Genomic DNA, 11,381 nt, shown 5'->3' with positions numbered 1-11,381 from the left:
GGTATGTGGAAGAGCAGGCTGCCCTGCAGTTGTCGTGGGGAGGGAGGGTGAGTGGGCGGGCGGGCAGGCAGGAAGAAGTCCCTTCCCTCTGTTTTCAGGCAGAGGGAGTACCTTCATGGGAGCAGCTGAAATTTTGAGCCTGCAAGTGATCTGTGGGAGGGGAATGATTTTTTTTTTTTGCTTGGTTGGTTGGTTTGGTGTTTGGTTTGTTTTTTGGGTCCATAAGTCCTGGTCTATCAGTCAGGTTACAAATGAAGTAAGCCCCATCCCTGGTGCTCACATAAGTGTGTACGCAAAGGCTGACTGTCCTTGGGCTTCCTATCTTACTTACTAATTTGCTGTGCAGGTCCAAGAGGCTTCTGGAAACAGCTATGAAGAAACTGAGGGCGTATGAGAGGCGAGAGAGTGAGTCCCAGTTGGATTTCCAGGGCAAAATGGAGGACATGCGTTGTGGAAGGGGCAGCGAAGTTGGTAGATTAAGAGCAAAGGTGAGCTTTGGTTGGTTTGGGTTTTTTGCTTTTTTTGGAGGTCTGTATGATTTCTTTTCCTGACTTCTGTTTCGTATTGTTAATTATCTGGTGGCTGTGTTTTGAAATGAAGGGATTTCCCTTATGATCCCTGAAAATGTCTAACTAATCCTTCCTGAAGTGAAGAAGTGTTGCGATACCAGGGTGCTGGTGTGGAAAAGGTAAATTTCTGAGGAGAGAAGACAACAGAGTTTTAGTTGACCTTTGGGGCCTACCGAAAACCTGGTACTTCCTAAAAGTTCTTGAAAACAAACTACCGCTTTGATCTAGAAGAGAATATGCCTTCTTTCTCCACTGCTTGAAAAGCTACTTTCTGGAGCACTGCTGACAAAGCTTTCGGTGTCACGGAAAGAAGAGGATGTGTTTCTTGTGATTTCTGCCTTGAAGTAATCTGACTGTGTGACAAACCTGCCACAGCCCTCACACACCCCTCATCCATCCAAAACACCCCGCGTGATCTATGTTGTTCCTGATGAAAGGAGAAGGTGGCTAGCTCTGTGGATGTTTGATTTCCTGTGAGCGTATGAGGCGCTCACTGTAGAATAGCCCTAGTGCTTTTCAACCCGCCCACAGGGGTGGGTGGAAAGCTGCTAGTTTGTGCTGTCTAGGTGAAGCCTCTGTTGGTTTGTGAACTGTTGGAGAAGAGCTGAGAAGGGCGGGAAACTTGAGGAAGCCTCCTGGAAATCATTTAAAAGATGTGCTTATTTTAGCAGAGGAGCATGGCTCTCATTTGGTTTAAATACTCAGTCAGCTGGTGACAAACACAGTCTCAATGGACACTCTTCACGGATTGTCACAGAACTGCGTACGGTTAGACCTCTCTGTCTGGTTAAGGGAGTCTGTCCTTTCCCTGTCTACAGGTCCGTGAACTTTCCCACTGGCTGGAGACAGAGTGGAGAAAATCGAGGCAGCTAGAAAAAGCAAATGAAGGCTTGCGAGAAGAGTTGGCTTGGATGCATGGGAGCCGTGAAAAACTGTGGAAGAGGAAGCGGCAGCTGGAAGAAGAGGTGGTTGTCCTCAGGTGTCATTTAGAGGCCAAGATGATGGATCGTAGCCACGCAGAAGAACGTAAGAGGGAGATTGAACAAAAGACTGGGTAAGAGCTAAGGCAAAGACTGCAGGAAGTCAATCTCTTTCTGCAGGTAAACTTACTTCCCACTTCCCCCACTTGTGCCTTGTCATTCATTCTTTCTTTACTGTTGCCATTTTTCAGTACTTCGTGCTTCTGCCGGTCAGGGCTATGGGGTCATGGGCTCTTGATATCTTCAGGAGGCTGTTGAAGGGTGTGAGCTGGTTGGATGGTTGTCCTCAACCATTCTGAGATTCTGTGAATAATCTTCTCTACGCACATAGGTCACTGGGGAATCTGGTAACAGCGCTAAGAGAAGAATTGCAAGGAGACTAGTGTCTTGCTGAGACAGAGGTTGCTTAGTCCTAGCTTTGATTTAAAAAAAATAAAAGTTGCGCTAAGAGCAGGTTTCTTTCTGAACAAAAAGGATTATGTAACGTGGTGCTTCTGGGTTTTGCCCTTGATTATTGAGGGCAGTGAGGGGGCACAGTTGCCTCCCTGCGTGAGGCTGTGCTCTTCAAACTGGGTGTGTGGAAGCTGACTGGGGGGAAAGTTCTCTTCTTCTTTCCTGGGGGTTGAAATTGCATGATCTGCTTCAGACACAGGCAGCCACCCAGCACCGAGTGGAACAAATAAGAGCCGCTACTGAAGCTTCCACAGTCGGCCGACTGCAGCAGCGAATTAGGGATTTAGAATGTGAATTGGCTCTCACAAAACGCCTGCGGCGAGACTGAGCTAATGAGAGGCTTGCGGAAGCCGGCACCGCACATCGTCACGAGCGCTACAGAAGCCACTCTGCTGACGGACCCAGTGGGCAACGCTTCCTCTGTGACAGACAGAGTGGAAGCTCATATGGCTGAGGTAAGGCTCTGTAAATCCATGTTATTCTCAAATTACCTTTGAAGAATATGAATAAGCTAGGTTCAGCTTTTAAGCTGAAAATGAGCATCCATTCCTAGCTCCAGGACACCCAATCTAGTAGTCTAAACATGATTGCTGACCCTCACAGTTCCCCAAGGACGGTCATCTGCATCACCCTGTGAGACTCCATGAGACAATGCTCAGAGCCTGCTGCAACCTCAGCAATAGCTCTGGTCCGAGTGTGCCCCGGAATTAGCAGTCTGTGTGACAGCAGAATAACAGAATATTATGCAGTTGCTTTTAAAAAACAGAGAGAAAAAACAATGTACACGCACGTACACCACCCCCCCACTCCCCCCCCCCCCCCCCGGAGCCCTGAATAATCCCACGTCTTTGTGATAATTGTTCCTCCAGAGTCACGGCTTTGCAGTGCCTGGGCCTGTTTCAAAGCAGGTAGCCCCTGAGAGCAATTCCTTCTGTTCCAGTAGTCTTTAATCTCCTAGCGAGTGGCCGCCTCTTGCTTTCTAGCTCTTTGCATTTGCTTGGATGGACACCAGTCCGTTGCATTGACTCCGTCTGCACTGTGAATGGAGTTGCCTGTCTACTAGGAGTAATATGGTTTGTTTGGTCTGGGGACTTGTTAGCTTTTCCTACTGTAACACTAACAAAAGGCATTTTCTTCCCCCTCCCCCTCCCCCGGCTTCCTCAGCAATGGCTGAACTGAAAATTGGATCGGCTGGAGCTTCTGCCTGGGCATCTACTGAAGGATCTTCAGAAAACGTAGACCCAGGAGCCACTTCCCAGGGCAATACATGAGTGCTGCGATGTTTTGACCACAAATGATGGGATCTGATTTGAACAAAAGTGCTAGGGAGCCACCGCTCTGGCAGAGCTGTGTTTGTCATTTCATACCCGCAAAAGTCGTTAGCGATCAGAAGATGCTGGAGCAGAGGAAGTCCCCATTCCAGAAAGCTAAGAGTGGATATGCTGAGACGAATGAAGCTTGGGGAAACGTACCTTCTACCTCTTAATGGAGTGGTGTGGAGATAACAACGTGCTGTATTTAACTGAAAGTATCTGTTCCAACTTTGTATTTCATAAATTTTGTTGTCTAGGACGTCTCTCTGTTTTATTCCGTTCCCCTTCCTGCCTTTGCCTGCCCTGACCATACGATCGTACCCTCTTACTCCCTCTGCTCGTCTGGGAAAGCAGCTCTGCTGAGAAGGACCTGGGAGTGCTGGTGGACACCAAGTTAAGTATGAGGCAGCAATGTGCCCTTGTGGCCAAGAAGGCCAATGGTATCCTGGGCTGCATCAGAAAGAGTGTTGCCAGCAGGTCGAGGGAAGTGATTCTCCCCCTCTACTCAGCCCTGCTGAGGCCACATCTGGAGTACTGCGTCCAGTTCTGTGCTCCCCAGTACAAGAGGGATGTGGCACTACTGGAGCAAGTCCAGCGAAGGGCCACAAAGATGATTAGGGGACTGGAGCATCTCTCTTATGAGGAAAGGCTGAGAGAGCTTGGCCTGTTTAGCTTGGAGAAGAGAAGGCTGAGAGGAGATCTTATCAATGTGTACAAGTATCTGAAGGGAGGGTGTCGAGAGGATGGGGCCAGACTCTTTTCAGTGGTGCCAAGCGACAGGACGCGAGGCAATGGGCACAAACTGAAACACAGACACTTCCATCTTAACATGAGGAAAAACTTTTTCACTGTGAGGGTGACAGAGCACTGGAACAGGTTGCCCCGAGAGGTGGTGGAGTCTCCTTCTCTGGAGATATTCAAAAGCCACCTGGATGCAATCCTGTGCAATGTGCTCTAGGTGACCCTGCTTGAGCAGGGGGGTTGGACTAGATGATCTCCAGAGGTCCCTTCCAACCTCAGTGATTCTGTGATTCTGTGATTCTGTCTCTCTCCCAGAGTAGTGCCTGTCGGATTGCTGCCAAAGGGGTGAGTGGCAGCAAGGTTGCGGGATGATTCCAAGGGATCCAATGATACTAGCACTAGAGAAAGAGGGAAAGGGTCGAAATTTGAAAAGGTGTTGTTCCGCTTGTAGTATGGGAAAAAGGTGTTTGAAGTGTGGACGGGAGGAGGAAGAAGATTTGGAATCGGTGGTCGCTCCCCGACAGAGGTTGGGGGGGGATTTCGAGGCTATCGGTGGAGCTGGAGTTGCAGAGGGACCAGGGGAGGGGAGTTATGAACAGGGAGGAGGATTTAGAGGGGCGGAAGGATTTAGCCCGCTTGCGGGGAGAACAAGGGGACGACAAGGGGAAGCGGGGGAGGCTTTACAGGCTCCCCTTCGGCAGGCGGTTGGAAATAACGGACCAGTAACAGTTAAAGTAGCTTTTTCAATAACGGAGTTAAGGTCCTGGAAGGAAATAGCAGGGAACTCTAGAGAGGATCCAGAGAGAGTGGCTAAAGCGTTTGAAACTGTAATTAGGACTCAGGATCCAGATTGGAATGGTCCACAGGTCATATTAGACACACCGCTAGGTGATACTGAAAAGAAGATGGTATTAAACGCTGCTCGGAAACAAGCAGAAGGAGCACATGCTGGTGGGGATTTGCAGGGAACAATAGACCAGAATTTTCCTGCTGCAGAGCCGGGGTGGGATCCTAAGCAGCCGGGACCCCGGGGACTCTTAGCAAGATAGCAGAGATGGATAAGGTTTGGCATAAGACATGCCATGCCAAAAGCGATTAATTGGTCTAAGCTCTATGAGGTCAGACAAGAGCCAAATGAATCCCCGTCTGCTTTTATGGAACGATTAAAGGCTACTGCCGGGAAATCTACCACCCTGGATCCTGAAAAAAGCAGAGGAAGCCCAGCAGTTCACTTCAATGTTTATGGGACAATCAGCCCCAGACATAAGAAGAAAACCTTCAGAAATTAGAAGAGGCAGATTCGAAACATTTAGGAAAATGTTAGAAGTGGCATGGACGGCTTTTAATAATAGGGAAAAGGAAAAAGAGATGCAAGAGGTTTGAAGGGAAACCCTAAGAGAAGGCAGATTGACTGCTGCTTTAAGCAGGGCTCCTGGAGGAGCCTACAGAGAAAGGGAAGGCCCAGGAGGGGGTTACCGAGGCGTGAAAGGGAGTAAGGGAAAGGGAACATCACCTCCTTTTGTGCAGCCCCGTCTGGCGAAAGATCAGTGCTCAATCTGCAAAGAAAGGGGGCATTGGAAAAGAAAGGGCTGGCAACCTCAGGCTGGGAACCGACCCAGCCCTGCAAGCCATTAAGCTACTGGCATTAAAGGAGGAATCCGGAAGGGGACCGGGGGAAGCATCCCCAGCCGAACCCCTGGTTACACTAAGGCTGGGAAATGATGGAGTAGAAGTTTTAGTTGATACAGGAGCCGCTTACTCTGTACTTAATACTTGTAAAGGAAACTTTAGCCATGAAACTGTAAGCGTTGTTGGTGCTACAGGCAAACGAGAGAATCGGCCCTTCTTGCAGCCCTTACAACTTAAACTGGGAAAACAGGGGGTGACTCATCAATTTTTATATATGCCTGAATGTCCCATACCCTTGATGGGAAGGGATTTATTGAATAAGTTGAACGTGCAGATAACCTTTAAGAATGGAGAGGTGCAGCTACTACTACCTGAATCAAAAGCTGCGGAAGCGAGAATGTTTATGTTACAGAGCGCGCAAAAACCGGAGGAAGAGATTCCTGCGGAAGTAGACGATGCAGTAATAGCCTTGGTATGTGTTATAGGTAAACGCGACAAATTGACAACCACTCGGGCCGGGTTGCATAAATTCCAATTTAATAAAATAATTGAGCAAGTCACAAGTAAGCAAAACAGCGCTGGGCGGCCGGGGAGTCTCCTGCTCCACCAACGGCGCGCGCGATCCCCCCCTCACAGTCTCCTTATATGCGATTCCAGTTCCGGGTATACATGGCACTTCCTGTAACTTCTGTGATTGCGCCGGCTGTTGCTAGGGGGTCTTCTTCAGCCTTCTGGTGGTCGTGGGGATGAAGGCTGGAGTCTTCCTCTGCGTTGTGTGTGGTGACCCTCAGGTCATGCATATATTTTACAACTGTGTGACCTCGCCATTGCCATATTAGGCTATCTAAACTAACATCGCCGCCTCGCTGGCTCCACTCAATTATCTCAGGCGGGGTACATGCCCTCATTACAGGATGTTGTGGTTTTAGCCCGTAATTAGCGCCTAGTTTCATCGTAAAATCACTTCCCGATTTGATGTAACAAACTAGCACCTATCACAGTATGGGCTAGCGGAATTCCAGGTTGGTCTAAATTGGCGAAACCAGTGAAGGTTGTTCTAAAATCTGGGACTAAACCGGTAAGGCAAAAGCAGTATCCTGTTAAGTGGGAGGCTAGAAAAGGGTTGGAAGAATTAACAACTACATTTTTGAATTGTGGGTTATTGATAGAGTGTGAAGCAGAATATAACACCCCAGGATTATCAGTAAAGAAACAAAATGGCAAAGAATATAGGTTGGTTCAGGATTTAAGAGCTGTGAATGGGCTCTTCAGCGACCGCCAGGGACCCCCATAGAAGCCCCCCGGAGACTTAGACTCAGACTGCATGCACAATGACTCTGTAAATATGATAATTAGTTCCAGGAAATAGAATGAATATGTACAATCATTCCGGGAAATTTAATGCATGGGTATGTACCAAAGCAATAGAAGCTTTGGCTAATGCAACACGCGGCATGCACGTTGGGCGGAGCGATCCCCCGTGCACCCGGCACCGTAATAAAGAGAATGCCTGCTTCTCAGTGCTACACTGGTGCTAAGGAGTTTTTCTCCCCATTTCGGTGACAACGGGGCGGACGGGAGCGAGTGACTTAGGTGGCAGCCTCCGGAGGCAGCCCTCGGGCCATAGCGGCCCCCGTGTCTGTGGTGCGGGCACCAGCGCCTTTCTGTTTCCCCTGAGCTGCTGGGTGCCCGCGGGGGTGCGTGCAGTTCGCTAGCGAACGGCAAGCTGGGCTAGCCAGCGCGTAGCAGGCGCCTGGGCACGGACGGCGGGCAGGCTGAGAGGCCGAGCTGATATTCGAGGGAGCCGCGAGTGCGCGGAGGCTTGGGAGGCTGCGGAGTCTCATGAGGGAGGGCGTTTTCACTGGTGAACTTCCACCTCCCTGAAAGGAGGCTGCATCTCCTCTCCTCCTGGCGAGTCGCCTGGATGCAAGCAAAGGCGCTGCCTTTGGGGAGGGAAACCCCGGCCCCGGCCCCGGCAGTACTGCGCAGGCGCGCAGCGGCCCCCCCGCTCTGCGCGGCCTCTGGAGGCGGTTGCTCTCAGTGCTGTGGCCACCGCTGCCGGAGCGAGGGCGCGTGCCTCGCTGGGAGCCTTGCTGCGTCCCTGCTCTCGGCCCGCGCCTCTGCCCCCGGCCCGGGGGCTCCGAGCCCGCGGCCCCGCAGCCCGCCGGGGCGCAGCCCCGCAGCAGCTGTCCCGGGCCGCGGCCACTGGCCGGCGCTCGGCTCCTCTGCCCCCGCGCGAGGCGGGGCCGTGTCCGCGGGGCCGTGCCCGTGCCGGGCCGCGTCCCGTCCCCACCGCAGCATGAAGAGGCTCTTCGGGCTCTTCAGCAAGGGGCAGGGGCCGCCGCCGTCGCTGTCCGGCGGCGCTTCCCTGCCCTGCGTCGGCGCCGCCTCCGAGCTCTGCGAGAAGGAGCTGGGCAAGCTGCACCGCGCGGCCGCCAGCGGCGACCTGGTGCGGGTGCGGCGGCCGTGGTGGCTGCCGAGACTCGGCATCAACAGGCGGGACAAGGCGAAGCGGTGAGGGGGGCGGCGCCGCGCGCGCCTGCGCCCGCCCGGCCGGGCTCTGGGCCACACCGCGAGCGTGGGGGGAAGCGCGAGGGGCGGCTGCAAGGGCCGGGCTGCGGCGGCGGTGGCGGCGGCTGCGTCTGTGGCTGCGGCGCGGCCCCACAGTGGCGGGCGGAGGGGGCGGCGGTGGCGCAGCTGGGAGGCTCCAGTGGGCCCTTGCTGTGAGCAGAGAGGTCTCCTTGCCTGGTGGCAGCCCGCGAGGCTCGGCTCGGCTCGGCTCGGCTCGGCTCGGCTGAGGAGGGCGAAACGAGGGGCAGGTTTTGTGAGCGGCTTCTCCCGCAGCCTCACCTGTACTGCGTGCGTGGCAGCAGCCCTTCGGAGGTGGTCGCGTGTTCCTTCGTAGCCGCATCGGCTGCAGTGGTTTGATTGGAGATGCTGGGCAGTTTGAAGGGCCGCCTTTCTTCCAGGCGCAGCGCGGCGTGGCAGGGCAGGGCAGGGCAAGGCCCTTCCTGGAAGGGAGGGCGGAAGGAAGGGAGGGAGTGCCGTTTTCTTCAGCTGGCGAGGGCTGTTGGAAAGGCAGCTCTGCTGCCTTGGAGAGGGCTTCCTCCGTGGTTGAGCTTGTAGGAGAAGGGTAGCTACAACTGCCGGCAAGACAGAGTGCTGCTTTGTTGCTGTGGGCATGGAAGTGTTGTGGGGGAAGGTTTCTGCTGGCTGGTTTGCTAGGTGTTACCGAGGGCGCTTTGGAGGAAGCGTGTCCTCGCGTTTGCTGCAGTAGTGAGCTCGGGGAAAGGACAGAAGGCACGAATTCCCGAAAAGCACAGCACAAAGCTGATGCGATGGTGTTCTAAAAGCCACCTCCTTAGCCTCTGGCACGCTGTTGTCACGTGAGCGATGCTGGCGAAAGCTAGAGGGTCCCTTGCCGTAGGCTTAAGGTGCCCAAGGCTTGGTCGTCCTTGCTGGGCTGTGTGTGTCGTGCTGTTGGAGGCAGTGGCCAGTTGCCTGGGCAGAGGCGTGGAGGGCAGCAGTTTCCCACCGGAAGCCTGAGGCTGTGCGGGAAGAGTCCTGTGGCTGGGCGCAGGAATCCATTTGCAGGGAACGAGGCGGGGAGCTGAGTGACCGTCGTCTTCATAAATGGGTGCTGGGGTGGGGTGGGGTGGGGTGGGGGGCATTTTTCCTAGCCCGCCCCAGGCTTTGGGTGTGCAACTGCTGTCATGGCTGAAGGAATGAGAAACTTTTTCTAAGTTTGTTTTTTGGAACTGGAAACGGGTGGCCCTACCCACGTGCCATAGGCAGGAGCGGTGTCTTCAGCTGTGTGCGTGTCTGTCGGTGTTAACGTCGTATATTTAAATTTTAGGACCCCTCTGCATCTTGCTTGCGCTAACGGGCATTCGGAGGTTGTTTCCTATTTAGTAGGAAACAAGTGCAAGCTGGATCCTCGTGACAATTTCAAGAGATCGCCGCTGATGAAGGTACGTGGAGTATGTGATGCTGCTGTAGGTAGGGCTTATAAGTTATGCACTGAGCGATCCCCCCCTTGGGTGATTCTTGACCTAGGTGTGGGTGGCGATTGTGTCGTGCTTGGTGCCGAATAGGCGCCTAACGTTACCTAATCTTTGAACGCGTTATTGTTTTCCGAGGTTGGCAAGCTGTGGGAGTTGTGGCAGAGGGAAACGTAGTTGCTGGAAAGGTTTCCTTTTTTCCTGTGTTGTTTCCAGGCAGTACAGTGCCAGCAAGAAGAATGCGTTGCCATTCTGCTAGCGCACGGTGCCGACCCTAATCTGGCCGATGTTAACGGCAGCACTGCCCTTCACCTCGCTGCCATTGCTCCTAACACCTCTCTAGCAGGGCAGTTACTGGAGCACAATGCCCGTATTGATGCACGGAATGAGGTAAGCGCAGAGTTTGGGTAAGGCCGCTCTTGGAAAGAAAAGGTTGCTTCACTTCTCTGTGTTTTTCTAACTGAGGGGATTTATGCTTTCAGATGGGATACACTCCCCTTGCTCTTGCTGTGTCCGAACATCACGAAGAGATGGTGGAGTTCCTGCTTAAAAAGGGAGCTGACGTGCACGCTCGAGATCAGTCTGAAAGGTGAAGGGCTTGTCCAAACAGGGCGTGGGTCTCCTGAGTATTCTTAAAGCTTGACTGATGAGAGGCGTGGGCGTGAGCCTCTAAAAGGCCTAAGTAAGTAGCCACACGGAAGCAGTTGCTTCTGCGTGACTTTGGAAAAGTGATCTGCGCTTGGCTGCTGTTGCGCCTCACTGGCTGGCTTCTGCCTTCAGGACTGCCAGAAAGCATTGTGTCTGGTCGCCGCAAGGCAGGGGAGTTGCCGCTAGTTCTCCAGCATTGCTGCTGGGCAGGAGCGGGTTTTTAGAACCCAGGCATGGTTGGTAGGTAAGTGTTGTCTCGCGGGCAGCGTTGTCTCTCTGTCCTGACACTTGCTTTGACAACGGGCACACGTTGAAACGAGAGAGGTTCCAGCTGGATGTGAGGAGAACCTTGCTGGCTGCGAGAACAGTGACGCGTCGGAACGGGTTGCCCGAGGAGGTTGTGCAGCCTCCCTCCTTGGCAGCTTTGAAGAACCGACCGAGTAAAGCTGTGAGCAACCCGGTCTGGCCTCGTAGCTGAGCGTGCTTTGGGGAGGTGTTAGGCGGAGAGACCTCCTGAGGCCCCTTCTGACCTGAGTTCTCCTGTGCTTCCGTGTAGTTGGCTCTGCTTTCCTTCTGCCTGTGGGAAAGGGGGAAGTAATTGTTTTGGGAGCAAATAGGGCTGCAAATAATGCCAGTGAGATGTCTGTATCAGCCGATAGATTTCCTGTCGTCTTTTGGATGCTCTAGGACCCCTCTTATGCTTGCTGCTTCTGCTGGGGACATGAGCATGATAGAAGTTCTTCTTCGCTATGGTGCTGATCTTTCCCAGGAAGACGTTCTTGGATGGACAGCGCAGGATTGCGCTAGAACTTCTGGACGTGCTCGGTAGGTGCTTTGGGTCACCGTTAGAGTTGCTAAGTTGTCCGAACGTCCATGTTGGTTTATGGGCATGCTTGGTAACAGCAGCAAGGTTTAATGGTGTGTGGAGACCTTTGTTGCAGCTGGGCGAAAAGGACTCTTCTGGTACGTATTGTTCCCGTGTCAAGTGCGAATTGGGAAATTGTCCTCGACTTCCACCCAAATGCTCCGTTAGGTTTCACGTTTGTG

General features: G+C 53.1%; 1 protein-coding gene across 1 annotated transcript; it reads left to right on the top strand.

Moving 5' to 3' along the window:
* Positions 1-7,984: 7,984 nt before the first annotated feature.
* LOC136994027 (ankyrin repeat domain-containing protein 7-like) lies at positions 7,985-11,130 on the top strand (the record flags this gene model as incomplete). The annotated part of the gene is made up of 5 exons (XM_067310062.1): positions 7,985-8,199; positions 9,542-9,656; positions 9,903-10,076; positions 10,169-10,275; positions 11,022-11,130. Coding segments are annotated over exons 1-5 (720 nt in total), but the record flags the coding sequence as incomplete, so codon positions are not given.
* Positions 11,131-11,381: the final 251 nt, after the last annotated feature.

This window comes from Apteryx mantelli, chromosome 23, assembly GCF_036417845.1.
Source record: "Apteryx mantelli isolate bAptMan1 chromosome 23, bAptMan1.hap1, whole genome shotgun sequence".
NCBI classification, from domain to species: domain Eukaryota; kingdom Metazoa; phylum Chordata; class Aves; order Apterygiformes; family Apterygidae; genus Apteryx; species Apteryx mantelli.
Note: the sequence above shows the minus strand (reverse complement) of the source record. Positions and strands in the feature narration are given on the sequence as shown.